This window comes from Nerophis ophidion, linkage group LG19, assembly GCF_033978795.1.
Source record: "Nerophis ophidion isolate RoL-2023_Sa linkage group LG19, RoL_Noph_v1.0, whole genome shotgun sequence".
NCBI classification, from domain to species: domain Eukaryota; kingdom Metazoa; phylum Chordata; class Actinopteri; order Syngnathiformes; family Syngnathidae; genus Nerophis; species Nerophis ophidion.
Genome location: NC_084629.1, coordinates 19,997,455 through 20,021,194, shown reverse-complemented (window position 1 = coordinate 20,021,194; position 23,740 = coordinate 19,997,455). Strand labels below are relative to the sequence as shown.

Below are 23,740 nucleotides of genomic sequence, written 5' to 3'. Positions count from 1 at the left end.
AGCAATCATTAGAAAATGGAAGAAGCTAAACATGGCGGTCAATCTCAATCGTAGTGGAGCCCCATGCAAGATATCACCTGGTGGTGTCTCAATGATGCTAAGAAAGGTGAGGAATCAGCCCAGGACTACACGGCAGGACTTTGTCAATGACTTGAAAAGAGCTGGGACCACTGTTTCCATGGTCACTGTTGGTAATACACTAAGACGTCATGGTTTGAAATCATGCATGGCACGGAAGGTTCCCCTGCTTAAACCGGCACATGTTAAGGCCCGTCTTAAGTTTGCCAATGACCATTTGGATGATCCAGAGGAGTCATGGGAGAAAGTTTTGAGGACAGATGAGACCAAAATTGACCTTTTTGGTCATAATTCCACTATGCTTGTTTGGAGGAAGAAGAATGATGCGTACCATCCCATGCAAGAACACCATTCCTACTGTGAAGAATGGGGGTGGTAGCATCTTGCTTTGGGGTGTTTTTGTGCTCATAGGACAAGGCGACTGTACTGTATTAAGGAGAGGATGACTGCAGCTGTGTATTGTGAAATTTTGGCCAAAAACCTCCTTCCCTCAGTCAGATCATTGAAGATGAGTCGTGGCTGGATCTTCCAACATGTCAATGATCCAAAGCACACAGCCAGGAAAACCAAGAAGTGGCTTCGTAAGAACCATATCAAGGTTCTGGAGTGGCCTAGCCAGTCTCCAGACCTAAATCCAATTGAAAATCTTTGGATGGAGCTGAAAGTCTGTTACTCAGCGACAGCCCAGAAAACCTGACTGATCTAGAGAAGATCTGTGTGGAGGAGTGGGCGAAAATCCCTCCTGCAGTCTGTGCAAACCTGGTGAAGAACTACAGGAAACGTTTGACCTCTGTAATTGCAAACAAAGGCTACTCTACCAAATATTAATGTTGGTGGTCAAATACTTATTTTCAGCTGTATCACACAGATAAATTGTTAAAAAAATCATAGATTGTGATTTCTGGATTTCTCTTTTTGGTTATCTCTCATACAGTGGACATGCACCTACCGTGAAAATTTCAGACCCCTCTATGATTTCTAAGTGGGAGAACTTGCAAAATAGCAGGGTGTTCAAATACTTATTTTCCTCACTGTGTATATATATATATATATATATATATATATATATAATATATATATATATATAATATATATATATAATATATATATATATATATATGCATGCATTTTGTGTGTTAGTTTGAAATATGATAAATCTGGTCTTTTGGCTTTTCAAGTTGTTCAATTAACTGAAAAGTGTGCCAAGGACATCGATTAAAGTGCACTATATTTGACAAAACATTTTGTAATTACTGTACAGTACTGTAATTAAACATTTAAATTATAAGGAAACTAGTCAACTAAAACTAAATCAATATAAATGACTAAAATACGACCTAAACTAAAATACATTTTAGTCAACGGACTGACTAAAACTATATTAAAAACTGCTCTGAAGCAAAGGATGCTGTCTCAGAACCAGCTCATGAGGTGAGTTTTGAAGGTGCAAACATTTTGGCACTGGATTTCTACACACAAATTTTGATGTAAAAAATTCAGTTCGCAAGATTTGCGGCAACATACATTTTTTTGTAACAAAGACCTAAATCAACTTTCATACTTTCTCCTCCAAACTGATTGATTTTATGTAAAGGTCATAACAAGTGCTGCTATCTCAGGAGGTGTCAGTGTGGGCCGGGTCGAGGTCCACCAGCTGCAGCAAGGTGAAGTAGGAGTAGACCCAAGGCCTGGAGATGTCCTGGCTGTGTTGCATTCTCTCAGTCTCTACCGCCACACTCCTTTTGAAGGCCATCTGCTGCTGCAACAGCGCCACCTCCCTGCATGGAGGTACAACAGCATGAATAAGTGCAACTACTGTCATTCCATTTTTTTTTTAACCTGGCAAGTAGCTCTGCCTCCAGCCTGGACGCCTCTTTGGCCTTCCAGGTTTCGTCGTCCTTCTGGGGCTCCTGTTCCTCGTTCCTCTGACACTCTGCTCTCCTGCTGTCGCCCGCCTCCTGCAGGTGCGAGCGCTCCTTCTCCGCCGGGACCATTGTATTTGAGGTGAGGACTAGGATGTTGAACGATTCATCACAACATGTCATAGCAGGCCCCAGAGACAGTGCAAACTAGGGTTGTACGGTATACCTGTACTAGTATGGTGCCGCGATACTAAAGAATCATATTCGGTACTATACCGCCTCTGAAAAGTACTGGTCCGCCCCGCCCCCGCGCTCCTGTTGTCGTCACATCGTGTCATTGGTGGTTTACAAGCATGTTTGGTAGCGCACACACACGGAGTACTTACAAGCAGACACAGTGTGTAGACAGAAAAGGGAGAATGGACGCATTTTGGTCTTAAAACTAAAGATAAAGGTGAAGTTATAACACTGAAACACCCTCAGGAAGAGTGCTTTAAGACAGTGGTTCTCAACATTTTTTTCAGTGATGTACCCCCTGTGAACATTTTTTTTTTAGTACCTCCTAATCAGAGCAAAGCATTTTTGGTTGCAAAAAAGAGATAAAGAAGTGAAATACAGCACTGTCATCAGTTTCTGATTTAATACATTGTATGACAGTGCAAAATATTGCTCATTTGTAGTGATCGTTTTTGAACTATTTGGAAAAAAAGATGTAAAAATAACAAAAAACTTGTTGAAAAATAAACAAGTGATTCAATTATAAATAAATATTTTTACACATAGAAGTAATCATCAACTTAAAGTGCCCTCTTTGGGGATTGTAATAGAGATCCATTTCGATTCATGAACTTAATTCTAAACATTTCTTCACAAACAAAGAAATCTTTAACATCAATATTTATGGAACATGTCCACAAAAAATCTAGCTGTCAACACTGAATATTGCATTGTTGTATTTGTTTTCACAGTTTATGAACTTACATTCATATTTTGTTGAAGTATTATTGAATAAATATATTTATAAAGGATTTTTGAATTGTTGCTACTTTTAGAATATTCTAAAAAAATCTCACGTACCCCTTGGCATACCTTCAAGTACCCCCGGGGTATGCGTACCCCCATTTGAGAACCACTGCTTTAAGACATGGCTACCTAGCTAGCAGCTAACATCTATCTGCAGTGTTTTAGCTACTTCTAAATCACTAATCCTCGCATCTAAGGCGACAGATAAAGTAAGTTTCTTACAGGTCTCTTTATCAATGCAGGACGAAAAATAGCTAAACATGCTTCACTACACACCGTAGCTCACCTGTGTCACAATGTAAACAAACACCATTGGTGGATCTACACCTAACATCCACTGTAATGATACCAAGTACAGGTGCGTATCTAGTCGATACTAGTATGGTTACGTCTATTATTGGCATCAGATCTTTTTTCATTTTTTTCAAATTTATATTATGTTTGTAAACTCAGTAAATATGTCCCTGGACACATTAGGACTTTGAATATGACCAATGTATGATCCTGTAACTACTTGGTATCGGATCAATACCCATATTTTTGGTATCATCCAAAACTAATGTAAAGCATCTAAACAACAGAAGAATGAGTGATTATTGCATTTTAACATAAGTGTAGATAGAACATGTTATAACAGAAAATAAACAGATATTAACAGTAAATTATCAAATCGATTAGTAATTCATTTTTTACCACTTGTCCTTAATTTTTACAAAATAATAGAATAATAAATAACACAATATGTTACTGCATACGTCAGCAGACTAATTAGGAGTATTTGTTTCTTTACTACTAAAAAACAAGTTGTCTTGTATGTTTTCCATTTTAGTGTAATTTACTGTAATATTTGTTTAAATAAAGCCAATAATGCAATTTTTGTTATCCCCTTTGTTTATAAATGTATCAAAATAATTTTAATAACCGTAACAGTCCCAAAATATTGTTGTCCGGACAAAACTTGTGCAAAAACATGGGCCCCTCCTCTCACCTTTCCTCTTTTCTTCCTCCTCCTCTCTCATCTTCTGCAATTGCTCCATCTGCCGCCTGCGCTCCTCCTGCTGCCTCCTCATCCTCTGTCGCTCCGCTTCCTCCCGCCTGCCTCGTTGTTGCTCCTCCTCCTTGCCACGCTTCCTCTCCTCCTCCTCTGCCAGCCTCCTTAGTCTGTAGGCGGCCACATCTTCATGAATCCTTGGAATATGATTTATTTAAAATACCAGACCTGAGATTTTCCGCCCTCTTCCTCCTCTCGTCCTCCAGCTCCCCCCTCATCCTGTCTTGCGTTCGATTCCTCTCCTCCTGCTGCTTCCTCTCTTCCTGCTGCTTCCTCTCTTCCTCCTTTCGCTCCCTAGCCCTCCTCTCCGCCTCTCGTTTCCGTCCCTCAGCCTTGTCGGCCAAACGACAGGCCTCCTCTTCCTGCTCCTGGTTCCTTCTGGAGGCCTGAAAGACGTGAACAAGTTCTTTAGACGTTTAGCAACACTGCTGGCATTCCTCAAGTCTGTCTACCATGCCCACTGTAACACTTGATATGCGGCCATACGATCAGGTTATGCCACAGGTGTCAAACTCAAGGCCCAGATCTGTCCCTCCATGTCATTTTGTAAGGCCCGCAAAAGTCTGGAAATATGTGCCAATAAAATACCTTCTATTTTCTTTCTTTACTTATTTTCTTCCTAAAAATATTAGGGTTTTTTATCTAGTCTCCAATATTGCAACAATTATTAAATTATCTAAGTTTTTGTGTGAAAATCCAAATGAATACTTAAATATTTTCCTTGTCTTATCCATCAAATAATTTATCAATGACATTTTACACTTTAAAAATGACCAATAGATTTTACTGTAAAATTTAGGGAGTTTTTTGTTCACGGTATGTTACTGTAAGTTGAAAAAAATGTGGGTTTTTTTACAGTAAAATTCTGTCGACTGAGCTTTCAGTTTTTGTTTGTTTGTTTTTACTGTAAAATCAACGGTGGATGATTTTATTGTACCACATTTTATTATGGTAAAAAACTAGCAGTTGAGTTGTATTTCTATTCATCCATCCATTTTCTACCGCTTGTCCCTTTTGGGGTCAGGGCCAACACAGACAACATTCACACTCACATTCACACACTGGGGCCAATTTAGTGTTGCCAATATACTTGTCAAACCTGAGTGAAGTCTTGTTTGGTTTTCGTCTGGTGTCATGTCTTATCATTTCCTGTTTTATTTTGAAAGGTTAAGTCTCCCTCTCGTTTCAGATCACTTGCCCTTCCTCCTGTTTCACTGGTCTGACGTCACTCCTGATTGCCTGATTGTGCCCACCTGTGTCACACTCCCTCATGTGTATAAATGTCTCGTCCTCTTCTTGTCTTGTGCCAGAGTGTCTCGTTACTTCATGTGCGTACCTCCAGCGATCCATGTTCACAGCCATTGCTACGTTCTATCTACCCTTTTTGTCAGGTAAGATTAGTTGCTTAACATTGCCTCCCTTGGAGCGCTTTTTGTCATTTTTTGCATATTGTTCTCTTTGCAACTTTTTTCCCTCCGCCGCTGGAGTGTTTTGAGTTCATTGAGATTTTGTTAGTTTTTAGGTTAGGTAAGAACAGCTTTTGATAGCCTGTTAAGTTTCTCCCCTTTTGGACCCTTTCCCTTGTTCGAATAAATATTTGTTTTCAAACTCCTGCATCTGTGTCCAGAGTCCTGTTCAAGTCGTGACCAAACCTATCCCCAGGTGCAGGTTTTTGGAGGTGGGAGGAAGCCGGAGTACCCAGAGGGAGTCTACGCAGTCGCGGGGAGAACATGCAAACTCCACACAGAAAGATTCTGAACCTGGGATTGAACTCAGGACCTTCGTATTGTGAGGCACATGCAGTAACCCCTGTTACACCGTGCTGCCCAGTTGTATTTATATTTACAGTAATATGTTGTAAAAATAAAAAAAACCACACCATATAGTTTACAATAAAAGTCTGGCAACCAAGCTGCCATTTTTTTTCTTTACAAAAACTGGTCAAATCCAGATTTATTGTACTCTTGTAAAAAAATATATATATATTTAAATTCATAGGCAAACTAATTATTTACTGTTGCAAGTGGCCATCTAATGGCAGCCATGACTGCGGTGTGGCCCTCAATGAAAACAAGTTTGACACCCGTGGGTTGTGCTGATATAATTATTCGGCTGTCAAAATATTCCGGTATTTCGGGTGGAAATCCCAGAGTACACCGTTAAAAAAAACTGGCAGGTCAGTCTCGACTATAATCTTACTCACGGGTCTTCGTTTTCCGGGCCACAAACTCCCAAACTGGAATATCTTACTACTGTTTTTGTGCAATGGTGCGATATTCCAATAATACATCATAGCGAAGCTAATAAATGGCAGGGCAACAAGCTTGATAATTGCTAGCTGGCAGATAATACGCTAATTACTAACGGGTCACAAGCGTGTTCATCTCCAGTTTGCAGCTAAATCCGCTTATCGCTTATTACTGGCTGGCCACTCGTGTGCTAATCGCATCTGGCAACCAGTACGGAAATTGCTACGTGGCAACTAATGTGCTAATTGCTACCCGCCAACCAGTAGGCTAATTGCTAGCTGGCAAATTAGGCAAGTAATCACTAGGTGGCAAAGCATGCTAACTGCTAGCTGGCAGTCGGTTACTCGAATCACTAGGTGGTATTTATTACATTATTTTCTTGTGGGCCACTAGCGTGCTAATCGCAAGGTGGCAACAAGTGCATTGATCACTAGCTGTCAGCTAGTATGCTAATTGATACCTATCAAATAAGGCTGTAATCTCTATGTGGCAACTAGCGTGCTAATCGCTAGCGAGAAACAAAAGTTTTAATTTCTAGCTGTCAATTTATACATTAGGTGCTAGCTGGCCATTAGCGTGCTAATTGCAGCTGGCATCTAGGTCCTCTAATCGCTAGGGGGAAACTAGTGTGCTAATCGCTACCTGGAAATTAGTAAGCTAATTGCTAGATAATAAATAGGGTCGTTAATTACTAATACCATCCTCCATTCACATCCCATCTCCCCGATTATAAACAACTCAAATGTACTTCTAATGTATATACTTGTTCTTATGCTATGTGAACTCACTATGTTCTCTGCTGGCTGTACATATCCTACTAAGTAAGACCTACACTGTTTCAATGTCCACATTTCTCTGTTGATGCAATTGTTGATGACTGAAGTTCTGATATCAACCAAAGCTCCTCATCCCACCCCCCGGATTGTAAATAATGTAAATAATTCAATGTACATACTATGATGATTAACTTGTGTGATGACTGTATTATGTTGATAGTATATATTTGTACCATGAATTGATTAACGTGGACCCCGACTTAAACAAGTTGAAAAACTTATTCGGGTGTTACCATTTAGTGGTCAATTGTACGGAATATGTACTGTACTGTGCAATCTACTAATAAAAGTATCAATCAATCAATCAAATTGCTAGGTGGCAACTAGCATGCTAATTTCTACCTAGCAACTAACATTCACATATAGCTGGCAAATAGTACGCTAATTAGTTAGTACACTATTTGCTAGCTGGCCACCAGCATGCTAATCATCAGCTGGCAATTAGGGCGGCTAATCGCTAGGTGGCAACTAATGCCTTAACTACTAGCAACTAGTGCTATTTTGCTAACTGGCAACGAATCTGCTATGCGTTAGCTAGCAACTAGTGCTATTTCGCTAACTGGCAACGAGTCAGCTAAGCGCTAGCTAGCAGCAAGGGCGTTAATTGCTAGATGGCCACTAGCGCGCTAGTCGCTAGCTAGAAACTGACTAACTGTTAACTAGCTATTAGTATGCTAATTGCTAACTGGCCACCAGAGTGTTAATTATCAACTGGCAGCTAGATCCATCCGGCACGAAATGGCAACTAAAGCGCTAATCGCCAGCTCTCTTAACAGATAGCATAAATATCATATAAATATTCATGTTAGTATCCACTGCAGGGGAATGTAAAGAAATGATTCCGAATGGTTGAAGTTCGGAGCAGAAGAAACCGAGGCGGACAAGCGACCTTCATGAGTTCTGAGGTCTTACTAACCTCCGTCTTCACCAGGTTTAACATCAGTTGCTCGTCCGTGGCCATGACGGTAGAGCACGACGATGACAGGCCCCCGTGAGAAGACGTGAGCCCCCCCACGCTCCCCTCACAGGAAGACCTCAGCGAGCCCCTGGCATGGCGGCCCAAGGATGAAGATGGAGGCGACCTGAGGACACCACCGCTGCTGCGTGGGTTTCCCCCGGACTGACCATTCGGGTCTTCTTCTTCGACCAAGGATTCCGTTTTCACTTCTGGTTTTTCAGAAGGACTTCCAGGTGATTTTAAGTAAGGATCTTCTTTGGTTTCTTGCTTGGTTGTCACTTCCTCTTTCTCCGGACCTTCAACTTGTTCTTCATGTGAGGGAACGCTAGCACGAGCTGAAAGTGTACAGAACTTGATTAAGATCTTAAGTGGTGTTCCGCAGGGAAGTGTTTGAGGTCCATTGGTATTCTGTAAGACTTAAATCCTGCGACAATGTCTGAAATAGGGCTTCTCAACCTTTTTAACCTTAGGGCCCAACTTTTGCACTACAGGGCGGCCCAGGGCCCACTCAAATATTACCTCTAAATCTTGATTTTAGTCATATTCAATAATGATATCAAACCTGCTTACTGTTTAACAGGATAGACTATGTGAAACGATATCTGTCACAAATATTAGTATCAAGGCTGATTACAAAATAAAAACTAATCCAAAATACTGCAAAACAAAGGAGTCATAAAAATAAGTTTCTTAAATAAAATGTAGTCATATTTTTTGCGCTTTAGAAACTTCTGTGTCTTTAGCTCCAGACGTCTTCTGTTTGTTTGCTATTGTCATCACTGCCCCCAGTGGTAGAAAAGTGTATTACAACTGAGTACCGCTGCAGTCCAGCAGCTGAGAAACATACTTTTTGGTGACCATCTAGCGCAGGGGTCGGGAACCTTTTTCGCGGAGAGAGCCAAAAAGCCAAATATTTTAAAATGTATTTCCGTAAGAGCCATATAATTATTATTTTTTTTTTACACTGAACAAAACTAAACGCGTGCATTTTTAAGACCAACATTTTTAGTGTATAATAGGTCTCTTATTCTTTGTAATAACATTGTTATTCTCGAGCTAACTGTGGAAGGGGCGTGGCCTGCTGGCCTGCAGCAAACTGGGGTGTGCCAGGACCGGCCTCGAAATCAGCGACAGGTGCGTAGATGGCCCACCTGGGCCTTGTTATCTAATCACCTGTTGCTCTGTTATAAGCAGCAGCCAGGAGGAGAGATGGGGTTGGGGCTGGAGCCAGAGCGCGAGCGAAAACGAAAGAGAAAAATACAATTGCTGGAAAGCAACTGAGAGGCTTATTGAAAAATAAAACAATATTGTAACCCTGAAACAGGCTCTCACGTTGGTCCTTGGTGGTCTGACAAACCCCAGGAGGGCAAGCCCCACACTAACCAAGAATAAATAAATAACTTCTTACCATTAACGCAAATTCTTGAACGGGTGCGGTAGAAAACAGATGAATGGATTAAAAATGCATGTGAATGTTTTATATTTTGAACATTATTTTTAACACTGTGATTACAAGTGGAATCATTCATGACTTATCATATTAAGCAATGTCAGCTAAGATTTATCCGAGAGCCAGATGCAGTCATCAAAAGAGCCACATCTAGCTCCCGGGCCATAGGTTCCCTACCTCTGATCTAGCGAGTGCTCACAGCCCAACAATATAGTTAAACACTGGTCTAAACAGTATCATGTACACTACCGGACAAAATGGTTAGCTTCAATTAGGGATGGGTACTGAACCTTACTAAACACCAAATTCATTAATTCGCCACTAAAGGGTGTCGATTCACGTAAAATGAGACAGTGCCATGTCTTGATACCATTGTTGTCACCTCCGGTTGCAGACTAAAGACCAGATCAAGTAAACAATCCCTCAAGCAGCACTCGTAATAAATGTTGTAATTTTCAACGCCAACAAAACAAATATACTTGGTAGGAAACGCTTGCACGTCAAGTAAGACTCTACTAAAGCTGGATGCTAAATTTACATTGGGTTAGCTATCGACAGGGTACCATTAGCATTAGCAATTTTACATGTCTATTTCAACCCCTCCAAATTTGGTAATGAAAACAACTAAGATGCATGTTACAATCAAAAATCTGGTGTGTAATAGTTACAGTAAAAACACTTTGTAGGGCGCAACATAACACATTTAGCTTCCTGGAAAGAGTTACTTCCTAGTTAGACAACGTACCAAAAATACCCAATGTAGTACTGCCATCGAATGTCTTGGAAGTGCCACAGCATTGCAAATGAGACAGAAAACAACTGGACAGCAGTTGTCATAATGATCTCATTTTTAAATGTGAACATTAAAAATGTGTTTTATTATTAAGCAATTAACATTTATTAACACACGAAAGTACTGAAAATTGTGTATCGGTATCGATTCTCAGGTAAGCTACGGGGAATTGGCACTGTATTGGTTCAAATGTGAACTGTACCCACCTCTAGCTTTATAAATGTATTTTTTCAATTAATTGTCATAAGCTGAAGTGTTGATAGTCTTTGTGTGTCCACTTAAACCACAACAACATCTGCACAAAGCCAAACTAACAGTTCTATTTGTTTGCTGAATGGAAACAAAGGACAAAAAAACGATGAAATAATTGATCATTAATAGTCAACAGTTTAGCGTGCTTTGTTGAAAAGTGAGAACAAAAACGTTTTTTCTAATTAGGTTGTCTCAGGTTGGTAAGTGTGCTTTTTCAGCACTGAATTGAAGATGCGATACTATTTTTTTTTTTGTTTTTTTTTTTTGCCAGGCTTACATTGGAACCGGTCAGTGCCGTTATGGAACCAGGTTTGGTACCTGTGTGAAGTTTGGTTCCCCCCCCCGCCTTGTCCAAATCTCCCCAAACGTTTCCCAATTGACGCATTTTGGCTTAAAAACTAACGATACAAATGAGGCTAAAACACTGAAACGCACTCAGGAAAAGGGGCTTTAAGACATGGCTAGCTAGCTAGCAGCTAACATCCATCTGCAGTCGGCAGCGTTTCAGCTACTTCTAAATCACTAATCCTTGCCTTCATGGCGACGAGTAAAGTACGTTTCTTTCTATCACTGGAGGACGAGGAATAGCTAAACATGCTTCACAACACACCATAGCAGGATACAATAGCTCACCGGCGTCAGAATGTGAACGAACACCATGGGTGGATCTCCACCTGACATCCACTGTAATAATACCAAGTACAATAGTGTATCTGGTTGATACTACTATGATTAGATCGATATTTTTTATCATCACAAAATCTTTTTTCCTTTTTAAAAAAAATCATGTTATGTTTATAAACTCAGTAAATGTGTCCCTGGACACATGATAACTTAAAATATGACCAAAGTATGATCCTGTAACTACTTGTATCGGATCGATACCTAAAGGTACCCCCTTTATTTAGAAAAGTATCGAAAAGTATCCAAATACATTTTGGGTACCGTTACCAAAATATTGCTATAGGGACAACCCTAATTCCTATTGAATAATGTTGCAAGTATAGGAAGTTTTGTAAATTCCAAGGAGGGCCAACACATTTGTCCTGAAGTGTATTTTGAGGTCTTACATTCCAGTTGTTTGAGTTGGAGCTTTGCCTTCCGTCTTCGTCTTCCAGTGGACTCTTCCTTCTGAATCATCTTCCCTTTTTTCTCCTTTGTTTTCCTTGTCTCTCTGCTGGCTGCTTCCCATTCACGGCTCTTCTTCTTCTGAGACAACAGGTGGACATTGAGAGAATAAACGAGCGCCAAGCGTCCCTCGGTCCTCACCTGCAGAGGAGGATGTGGAGTAGAAGGTTCCCGGGCGTACTTCTCGTTCCCGTCGTCACCCTTAGGGTGAGCGTCATGTTTTTCTTTCTCTGGCTTCATCGAATGTCCATCTTTCTTCTTCCTGGGTTGATTGTGTCCTTCTTCTTCTGCCCTGGCTGTTTCCTCCTCTTTTTCCCTGTGGGACACAAATCATGGAGTTCCTCAGGGAGGCCTTCAAGGTCCACTTGTTTTCTTGCTAACTCACCCTGATGTCACTGCAGCTTCCAAGCTGGTTTTCCTCTCTGCGTTCTTCCTTAGTCCCACGGCTTCCTCCTTTCCTGGTGTCTCACTAGCACTCCGCTGGCTGGAGGTAGTACTGCAATTCAACATATTTGGGTATTTTATTTGACTTTTTAAAGACCTATCTGATACCCACTACCACCGACCACGCAGTCTGATAGTTTATACATCAATGATGAAATATTAACATTGCCACACATGCTAATACGGCCTTTTTAGTTTACTAAATTGCAATTTTAAATTTCCCGGGAGTTTCTTCTTGAAAACGTCGCGTAATGATGACGTGTACGTGTGACGTCACGGGCTGTCAGGAGATATGAGCACTGCACACACACACACACACAGCTAAAAGTCGTCTACTTTAACCGCATAATTACACAGTATTTTGGACATCTGTGTCGCTGAATCTTTAGCAATTTGTTCAATTAATATTGGAGAAGTCAAAGTAGAAAGATGGAGGTGGGAAGCTTTAGCCTTTAGCCACACAAACACACGGTGATTCCTCGTTTAAAATTCCCGGAGGTGAAACTTTACTATGGATCACAGTGATCAAGCGAACATGGATCCCCACCGAATGTCAACCAGCAGGTTTCGGTGAGAAAATTGTGGTAAAAAGTTGCTTCTTACCGGAGATCAGCTGAGCTTGTGCCTTCCTTAAAGCTACCATCGACTTCCCTGAGATGTTGGCGTCAAGACACCCGTGGACACACCCCTTTGACTATCAGGTACTGTTCAACTCACTAAAACACTAGCAACCCAATAGAAAGGTAAGGGATTTCCCAGAATTATCCTAGTAAATGTGTCTAAAAACATGAATCCGTCCCAATGCAATCGTGTTTTTTTTTTTAATTAATTTTTTTTTTTTTTTCTGTCCGTCGCTATCAATATCCTCAAACACGAATCTTTCATCCTTGCTCAAATTAATGGAGAAATGGTCGTTTTCTCGGTCTGAATAGCTCTTGTTGTTAGAGGCTCCCATCAAAATAATGTGAATATGTGAGGAGCCATCAACATGTGACGTTATCGTCTGCGACTTCCGGTAGAGGCAGGGCTTTTCTGTTAGCGACCAAAAGTTGCGAACTTTATCGTGAATGTCCTCTACTAAATCCTTTCAGCAAAAATATGGCAATATCGCAAAATTATCAAGTATGACACATGGAATGGACCTGCTATCCCTGTTTTAATAAGAAAATCTCATTTCAGTAGGCCTTTAAGGTTATGGAAAACCAACCTATTAACGTCACATCCAAACGGTCTTGATGAGGTCAGGTGTTCCTTCTTAGTGCTGCCCCCTAGTGACTCCTCCAGTCGTTCCTCAGGCGAAGATGTTCCAGCGTTGTTTTGGTCCTCGCTCCACGTTTCTTCCGCCGACTGTGCGCTCTGTGCAGTCGTGTCGGGTCGTCTCGCAACCCACGATGCCGACTTGTGAAGATCTAAACTCTTTCATGACAGAAAACGTTGTCCGTGCCGAGATTTGTTCCAGTCCCACGTGTATTTAGCGGGGGGAAACTCACAGCGTTAGCGTCGTGACAATACTCCTCGCCGGAACAGTCTTCTGACTTCAGATCCACACCTGCACGCACAGATGTCATTTTTCACCCTAATTCATATTGACGACCCATGTTTTTAAGGCCATTTGTTTATTGGTGAGCAGGACTGAGATAACATCGAGTCAGCTGAGTGCCACAACACAACCGTTCACAATCTGAAAGTCTGGACATTTTGCTCCAGTTTCAGTTTGCCTTTTTCCAGTCTTTGATTGAAACTTGTATTAGTAGATTGCACAGTACATATTCTGTACAATTGACCACTAAATGGTGGCACCCAAATAAGTTTTTCAACTTGTTTAAGTGAGGGGCCATGTATCTAGCTTCTGTCCATTCATTTTCTATAGTCTGTATTTAAAATGTTCATTTCCAGGGAATCGATACCGGTGTCGTGCGAAATTCTGTATTCCTGAAATATTTTGTATCCCCTACCGTGGGAGTGCGCATTTCTGTGCCTTGTTCAGACAGCCGCAAAACTTCTGTGTCATTAGCAATGCCAATGATTACAAATATTATGTATCCACTACTAACTTTTTATGTGATTAACAACATGAGTCCAAATTCACAAGTTTTGTTGTAGATGATGCTAAGTATCTACAGAAGAAAACACGTGATGTTTGTACATCGATTGATGAAAATAGAGGGGACAGCACAGAAATATTCTGAAATATTATGTATCCCCTACTATCTTTTTTGTGATTAATACAATGAGTCCAAATTCACAAATTTTGTACAATGCCAAGTCTACATGTAATTCACATGACGTTAGTACATACTGGGGACGTATGTGGGACACATATTTTAGCATAAAATACGTGTTTTGTTTTTGTTTTTTTAACATGGAATTGAGTCTGCTCTGTAGTGATTGTTCCCACTATATTGGTGTTATTTTATAATCTTTCAGAAGATGAAATAAATAATAAACCAAATTACAGGATGTTATGAATGTAATTAGCAGAAAATAACAGGCTGACCAACCCCTCTGCAGCAGGACACCGTATACAATAGAGAAGCGTGTGAATAAAAGTACAACACGTCATGTGCGAAGTAAAAATGAAGAAGGTGTGGATAAAGGAAGAAAAGTCACCTGGACAGCGTGGCAGTTTTGGGGATTTTTACAAAGGGACCGCAGAGTATAACAGGGTTTATTTAATCAATCAATCAATGTTTATTTATATGTCCCTAAATCACAAGTGTCTCAAAGGGCTGCACAAGCCACAACGACATCCTCGGTTCCGAGCCCACATAAGGGCTAGGGAAAAAAACAAAACCCAGTGGGATGTCAATGTGAATGAATATGAGAAACCTTGGTGAGGACCGCAGATGTGGGTGAGCACCGCCCCGCTCCCCCCTTTTTGACGTCGGGGCCCAATTTTTCCACTACAAAGGAGCCTGGGGCCCACTCAAAATATTAACACTAAACTGTATACGTTTGTGTTTGGGTTTCTTTTGAACATGCATGCATACAAAATAATACATCGAGTTACTTTACTTTTGACTTTAATTGTATTCAATAATTATAGTGCTGAAATATTTAAGTTACCTTAGTTTTTATTGTAATTGTATTCAATAAGTATAGTGCTGAAATATTTAAAAAAATAAATATAAATTAAATTTAAATAATTAGTTCAAACTAAATTTAATAGAGAATCCTTTGAATATAAATGTGATTTCAATTGATGGATTCAATAATTATAGTGCTAAAATATATACATTAATTAAATAATCCATCCATCCATGTAAAATGTTTCTTAATTAAACTATCAATAAAATTAAAGTGCAAATGAAAATACATCTTAACAACTTTAGTCATAATGTTTGCGCTTAAGAATCTTCTAAGAATTTATCTCCAGACTTCTTCCGTCTGTTGGATATTGTCATTCCTGCCACAAATGGTTGAAAAGTGTATTACTGAATACTGCTGCAGACCACAGCTGAGAAATTTATATTTTTTTGGCGGCCATTCAAAGGGTGCTTTATGGTTAAGGAACACTGGTCTATAATTGATGCAAAGCATCACATCCCACCAAGATCGGTAATACCACACCACCATAGTTGTGCTCACCCTTCAGAGCACAACCGTGACTTCCTGGCACTAAACCTGCAGAAAATAGTTCTTTTCAGGTCTCTCTGTGTTTACATTTTCACACTTTTCACTATTTTCTTACACTTTATTAAGCATTTACTGCATACTCCTTTTTTTTTTTTTTTTTTCACCATTTTAAGAGCTTATTGTTAAATGTTCAATGTGATTTTACAATTTTGTTTACGTGGACTGTTTTTCATGCTTGGGTTGACATTTCCTTTCCTTTCTGCCCTGATTGCTGAGAGCATTTTAATCAGAGTAAGACTACATTCAAAATAAAAATGTTGGCATTTCATGTATTGTTTTTGGGCCCTTATGTTCGATAGGTCATAAAAAATACCAATAATTATCGATACTGACCGTTCTGAAACATTTAATATTGTGATAGTTTTCAGCCATATCGCCCAGCCCTAATTTATAGTGTAACTATTGTAGTAATCACACACCATTTGACCGTAACGTGCATCTTAGTTGTAGATTGTATTACCAAATTTAGAAGTGTTGAAATCGCCATGTAAAATTGCTAAAGCTAATTGGTAGCAAGTCTATGGCATATCCAACGTAAATTAGCATCGAGCGATTGCATTTGGTTTTGAGCGCCCCCTATCCATGTAAAATTACATTACCCACGGGCGGTCTGCCACGAATGCGCCTGTTAGTCTGCCAAGTTGTTGGGTTTGCAACCGCACGTGACTTTGCGTGCAACAAAGGTATTGAAATATTGTCCCGTTTAATTGGACGTAAAACAGTGCTTTGTAATGCCAACAGATTTCAGTCGGTGCTTAGAAAAAAAAAAAATTTGGTACCAAGGCGTGTATATGTGCACATACCAGTGTGCTCGTGCCGCAGCATGACGACGCAAGGCAATGTCTCACCATCTCCAGACAACACTTGCAGGACTGTGAAGGACATACACTTTTGTTTTACATCAGTCAACTCACTTGTGATCATCAATAAAATAATATTTCAGGAGACAACTGGTGACTAGGGTTGTCCCGATACCAATATTTTGGTACCGGTGCCTGTGCCAAAATGTATTTCGATACTTTTCTAAATAAAGGGGGCCCCAAACAATTTCATTATTGGCTTTATTTTAACAAAAAAAATCTTAGGGTACATTACACATATGTTTGTTATTGCAATTTAGTCCTTAAATAAAATAGTAAACATACTAGAAAACTTGTCTTTTAGTAGTAAATAAACAAAGACTCCTAATTAGTCTGATGACATATGCAGTAACATATTGTGTCATTTATCTATTATTTTGTCAACATTATAAGAGACAAACTGTAAAAATTGATTATTAATTTACTAATAATATCTGGTTATTTTCTGTTTTAACATGTTCTATCTACACTCTTAAAATATAATAATTACTTATTCTTTTGTTGTACATTAGTTTTGGATGATACCACACATTTAGGTATCGATCCGATACCAGGTAGTTAAAGGATCATACATTGGTCATATCCTCATGTGTCCGGGGACGTATTTCCTGAGTTTATATACAGTGGGGCAAAAAAATATTTAGTCAGCCACTGATTGTGCAAGTTCTCCCACTTCAAGACCCCCCCCCCATATAAATAAACATTGATTGATTGACTTAAAATGATGACAGAGGTCTGTAATTTTTATCATAGGTACACTTCAACTGTGAAAGACAGAATGTGAAAAAAAAATCAAGGAGTTCACATTGTAGGAATGTTTAAAAATGTATTTGTAAATTATGGTGGAAAATAAGAGCTCTCACTGATGGAAGGTTTTGGCTCAAAATGTCACAATACATGGCCCCATTCATTCTTTCCTTAACACGTATTAATCGTCCTGTCCCCGTAGTAGAAAAACAGCCCCAAAGCATGATGTTTCCACCCCCATGCTTCACAGTAGGTGTGGTGTTCTTGGGATGCAACTCAGTATTTTTCTTCCTCCAAACACGACGAGTTGAGTTTATACCAAAATGGATACATGGATGATACAGCAGAGGATTGGGAGAAAAATCATGTGGTCAGATGAAACCAAAATATAACTTTTTGGTATAAACTCAACTTGTCGTGTTTGGAGGAAGAAGAATCCCGAGTTGTATCCCAAGAACACCACACCTACTGTGAAGCATGGGGGTGGAAACATCGTGCTTTGGGGCTGTTTTTCTGCTTAGGGGACAGGACGACTGATCCGTGTTAAGGAAAGAATGAATGGGGCCATGTATCGTGAGATTTTGAGCCAAAACCTCCTTCCATCAGTGAGAGCTTTGAATGGTTGACCAAATACTTATTTTCCACCATAGTTTACAAATAAATTCTTAAACATTCCTACAATGTGAATTCCTGTATTTTTTTTTTCACATTCTGTCTCTCACAGTTGAAGTGTACCTATGATGAAAATTACAGACCTCTGTCATCATTTTAAGAGGGAGAACTTGCACAATTGGTGGCTGACTAAATACTTTTTTGCCCCACTGTATACAATATAAGTTGATACTTTTTAGAAGTGGTATAGTACCGAATATGATTCATTAGTATCGCGGTACTATACTGGTACCGGTATTCCGTACAACCCTACTGGTGACCCAAGAAAAATTACCCATTTTGCTTCCCAAACCAAAGATGGGGCAACCTCAACAAGCTCACCTCGCTCTTCTGAGTTGGCGCCGCCCTGTGGTCGCTCCTGGTAATGATCGAACAATGAAAGTTGAATAATTTCCCCGTCAGGACCGAGAAGAACGCTACCGACGGCTTGGCCGTTCTGCAAATCTGAGAAGCGCGTTATGACTATCCCCTTGAAGGGAGGTGTTGCGTCATCCTCACCTCTGAGCTCCAACGGCAGCAAGCCTCGCACCGTGCCGCATGAAGCCCGCAGGGGAGCCCGCAGGTCAGCCGGTCGTGTTTGGAAGAAGGCCAGAGAGCTCTGCTTGCCGGGACCTTTATGTCCTTCGATGCAACGCAGTACTCCCAGTGGCGGCGGGGGGCGCTCTTGTTGGGGGACAGCAGAGTAATGACACTTGATGCAATTCCGTTTTGGTTTGAACATGCTGAGCGGTACCGTCCAAATGGTCCAAGAGAACCTCCCAAGGTTTCATCCGCTGAACCTGTTGTCCTCCAAGCAGCGTGGACTGTTTCCCGCTGGTGTCGCTTCTACAGCTCACCTGCGCTGTGAGACAGAAGACCACGTCAAAGATACCGCGAGGGAGCCCGGCTGATACCAAACCGATCACATATATTTAGTGTGCATTTTCCATTTATTTATGGTGAGTGCTATTGACAGTTTTGAACAATATTTGAACCACTTCCTGATTCAATTTTACTACAAACAAATGTTTGAGCAAAACATAGAAAATAGTACACAATAATTGAACCAAGTAAACAAATACTCTCTAATACTCATTACAATCCTTTTTCTTGCCCTCAAGTTATTCTCTGAATGTGTAAACATGAACAAAAACAGCAAGAAAAATATTTAGAGAAACTATGTTGATACTAATTCGGGCTTGATGTGCGATACCACTGATATTTTTTCCGATACGATAGCAAGTAAAATTCAGGCTGGTATTGTGGATACAGATACTGGTTCGAAAAACGTTTTTCACCAAGTACCAGCATATTTAGTATGTATGGCTACTGTAACATTACACACAGTTTGAACAGTAACACTGTGTTTGAATATTTTACTATACATGTATATATAATGTATGTGTATGTGTATATATGTGTGTTTATGGTAAGTATGTACCAATGATTGTCACCCACCCATGAGGTGTGGCGAAATTATTCTCTTCATTTGACCCATCACCCTTGATCACCTCCTGGGAGGTAAGGGGAGCAGTGGGCAGAGGTTAGTGCGTCTGCCTCACAATACGAAAGTCCTGCAGTCCTGGGTTCAAATCCAGGCTCGGGATCTTTCTGTGTGCAGTTTGCATGTTCTCCCCGTGAATGCGTGGGTTCCCTCCGGGTACTCCGGCTTCCTCCCACCTCCAAAGACATACACCTGGGGATAGGTTGATTGGCAACACTAAAATTTGGCCCTAGTGTGTGAATGTTGTCTGTCAATCTGTGTTGGCCCTGCGATGAGGTGGCGACTTGTCCAGGGTGTACCCCGCCTTCTGCCCGATTGTAGCTGAGATAGGCGCTAGCGCCCCCCGCGACCCCGAAAGGGAATAAGCGGTAGAAAATGGATGGATGGATATATATATATATATATATATATATATATATATATATATACAGTGGGGCAAAAAAGTATTTAGTCAGCCACCGATTGTGCAAGTTCTCCCACTTAAAATGATGACAGAGGTCTGTCATTTTCATCATAGGTACACTTCAACTGTGAGAGACAGAATGTGAGAAAAAAAAATCCAGGAATTCACATTGTAGGAATTTTGAATAATTTGTAAATTATGGTGGAAAATAATTATTTGGTAAACCATTCAAAGCTCTCACTGATGGAAGGAGATTTTGGCTCAAAATCTCACGATACATGGCCCCATTTATTCTTTACTTTACACGGATCAATCGTCCTGTCCCCTTAGCAGAAAAACAGCCCAAAGCATGATGTTCCCACCTCCATGCTTCACAGTAGGTATGGTGTTCTTGGGATGCAACTCAGTATTCTTCTTCCTCCAAACATGACGAGTTGAGTTTATACCAAAATGGATACATGGATGATACAGCAGAGGATTGGGAGAATGTCATGTGGTCAGATGAAACCAAAATAGAACTTTTTGGTATAAACTCAACTTGTCGTGTTTGGAGGAAGAAGAATACTGAATTGCATCCCAAGAACACCGTACCTAGTGTGAAGCATGGGGGTGGAAATATCATGCTTTGGGGCTGTTTTTCTGCTAAGGGGACAGGACGATTGATCCGTGTTAAGGAAAGAATGAATGGGGCCATGTATCGTGAGATTTTGAGCCAAAATCTCCATCCATCAGTGAGAGCTTTGAATGGTTGACCAAATACTTATTTTCCACCATAATTTACAAATAAATTATTCAAAATTCCCACAATGTGAATTCCTGGATTTTTTTTTTCACATTCTGTCTCTCACAGTTGAAGTGTACCTATAATGAAAATTACAGACCTTTGTCATCATTTTAAGGGGGAGAACTTGCACAATCGGTGGCTTACTAAATACTTTTTTGCCTCACTGTATATATATATGTATGTGTGTGTGTGTGTGTGTGTGTGTGTGTGTGTGTGTGTGTGTGTGTGTGTGTGTGTGTGTGTGTGTGTGTGTGTGTGTGTGCATGCGTGTATATATACAGTATACAGTATATGTGTATATGTATATATGTGTATGTATGTATATATATAAATATGTGTGTATATATATATGTGTGTGTGTATGTATATATATGTACATACAGATATGTATATATGTATGTATATATAGAGATATGTATGTATGTGTATATATATATATATATATATATATATATATATATACACAGACCCCGTTTTCATATGAGTTGGGAAATTGTGTTGGATGTAAATATAAATGGAATACAATAATTTGCAAATCATTTTCAAACCATATTCAGTTGAATATGCTACAAAGACCACTTATTTGATGTTCAAACTCATAAAAAAAAAAAATGTCTGCAAATAATCATTAACTTTAGAATTTGATGCCAGCAACACGTGACAAAGAAGTTGGGAAAGGTGGCAATAAATACTGATAAAGTTGTGAAATTCCCATCAAACACTTATTTGGAACATCCCACGGGTGTGCAGGCTAATTGGGAACAGGTGGGTGCCATGATTGGGTATAAAAGCAGCTTCCATGAAATGTTAAGTAATTCACAAAAAAAGATGGGGCGAGGGTCACCAATTTGAAAGCAAATTGTCGAACAGTTTTAGAACAACATTTCTCAACGACCTATTGCAAGGAATTTAGGGATTTCAACATCTCCGGTCCATAAAATCATCAAAAGGTTCAGAGAATCTGGAGAAATCACTGCACGTAAGTGATGATATTACGGACCGTTGATCCCTCAGGCGGTACTGCATCAAAAACCCGACATCAGTGTGTAAAGGATATCACCACATGGACTCAGGAACACTTCATAAAACCACTGTCAGTAACTACAGTTGATTGCTACATCTGTAAGTGCAAGTTACAATTCTGCTATGCAAAGCAAAACCCATTTATCAACAACACCAAGGAACGCCACTGGCTTTGCTGGGCCCGAGCTCATCTAAGATGGACTGATGGAAAGTGGAAAGTTGTTCTGTGGTCTGACGATTCCACATTTTAAATTATATTTGGCAACTGTGGACGTGGTGTCCTCCGGAACAGAGACGAAAATAACCATCCGGATTGTTATAGGCAGGAAGTTCAAAAGCCAGCATCTGTGATGGTATGGGGTTGTATTAGTGCCCAAGGCATGGGTAACTTACACATCTGTGAAGGCTCCATTAATGCGAATGATCCATACAGGTTTTGGAGCAACATATGTTGTCATCCAAGCAACGTTATCATTGACGCCCCTGCTTATTTCAGCAAGACAATGCCAAGCCACGTGTTACAACAGCGTGGTTTCGTAGTAAAAGAGTGCAAGTACTTTCCTGATCCGCCTGGAGTCCAGACATGTCTCCCATCGAAAACGTGTGGCTCATTATGAAGCGTAAAATACGACAGCGGAGACCCCGGACTGTTGAACGACTGAAGCTCTACATAGAACAATAATGGGAAAGAATTCCATTTTCAAAGTTTAAACAATTAGTTTCCTCAGTTCCCAAACGTTTAAGTGTTGTTAAAAGAAAAGGTGATGTAACACAGTGGTGAACATGCCCTTTCCCAACTACTTTGGCACGTGTTGCAGCCATGAAATTCCAAGTTAATTATTTGCAAAAAAAAATAAAGATTATGAGTTTGAACATCAAATATCTTGTCTTTGTAGTGCATTCAATTGAATAGGGGTTGAAAAGGATTTGCAAATCATTGTATTCCGTTTATATTTACATCGAACACAATTTTCAAACTCATGGAAACGGGGTTTGTATATGTATGTATCTATGTATGTATGTATGTATGTATGTATGTATGTATGTATGTACATATATTTGCCTGAGTGCCTAGGAGACACCGAGAGTAACAAGCGGTAGGAAATGGATTATAAAAGACAAATAAAAAAATATAATAAAAATATTAATTTAAATTTTTATTTATTTATTTATTTTTACTTTGGACTTCCCGCGGGCCGGATTTTGGACGCTGGTGGACTTGGGGACTCCTGAGCTAGCAGCTAATGATGTTTCTTCATAAGTGTAAATCGGTCCCTTCATAGAGCCCAACAAAGACGTCATGTGATCTCTTACTGCCTCTTTGAACAGGAAGGAGCAGAGGAAGCAGCAAGGGGCGCCCACGGAATTTTGGACGTTCTTGGCCATCATACGCCATGACTTCTCGATGGGTCCAAGTCCTGCCGCACGTCCTGGTCCCGCCTTTGCTATCTTCTACGGGTGGCAGACCATGACCGTGGACTTCACGCATGGAGGAAGCCTGAAAAGTCAATCAGGTGCGCTGTTAGGACCTTTAATGTGTCTTTACTCACCAACGGGACCTTTGAGCTGGATGTTTAAAATTAATAGGGTTCCTGCTCTGACGTAGCTTATTGAAGAGTGGTTGAATGTTTGCGCGTGATAAGACTTTTGACCTCACCCAGCACAGCTATTTTGTCTTGCTTAACATCAATAGGGTCCTCCTTGTTCTTGCTAAGAGATTGGTTGTAAATTGGCCAAAAGTGTCTGTCTTGTTTAAAATCAACAGGGTTCTCGCTCCCACGTGTCGAGAAGACTAGGTGATTTTTTTCGTACTGAGAAGACAAGCTGCGTGGTATCAAGGATGCGTTTGACCTCAGCTACCAGAGGCATGCGAAATCGAGTACTATTTCAAATCAATTCGAGTCTTGCCCTGATGCAGAACAAAAAGATACAATAGTAATATCAGAATGTTTTAAGAGGAGTGAAGAGGAAATGTGTTCCCACCACTGTGGCTGGCGCTACCATGGCT

At 40.2% G+C, this 23,740-nt stretch overlaps 1 protein-coding gene across 2 annotated transcripts; it reads right to left on the bottom strand.

Annotated features, from left to right (window-relative positions):
- Window positions 1–1,185: 1,185 nt before the first annotated feature.
- LOC133538141 (uncharacterized protein KIAA2012 homolog) lies at window positions 1,186–23,251 on the bottom strand. Of its 2 annotated transcripts, none has more exons than XM_061879483.1 (15): window positions 23,047–23,251; window positions 18,773–18,880; window positions 18,538–18,702; window positions 18,361–18,483; window positions 16,564–16,632; window positions 13,615–13,673; window positions 13,332–13,540; window positions 12,066–12,176; window positions 11,822–11,996; window positions 11,623–11,761; window positions 8,016–8,392; window positions 4,183–4,400; window positions 3,952–4,124; window positions 1,918–2,089; window positions 1,186–1,856 (listed from the first exon to the last, which is right to left on the bottom strand). In XM_061879483.1, the coding sequence occupies exons 1-15, from the start codon at window positions 23,219–23,221 to the stop codon at window positions 1,694–1,696; spliced, it is 2,436 nt and encodes an 811-aa protein (XP_061735467.1). In that variant the 5' UTR covers window positions 23,222–23,251; the 3' UTR covers window positions 1,186–1,693. The 2 variants fall into 2 exon arrangements, with proteins under 2 accessions (XP_061735467.1, XP_061735468.1); XM_061879484.1 differs by having other exon boundaries at window positions 11,623–11,758.
- Window positions 23,252–23,740: the final 489 nt, after the last annotated feature.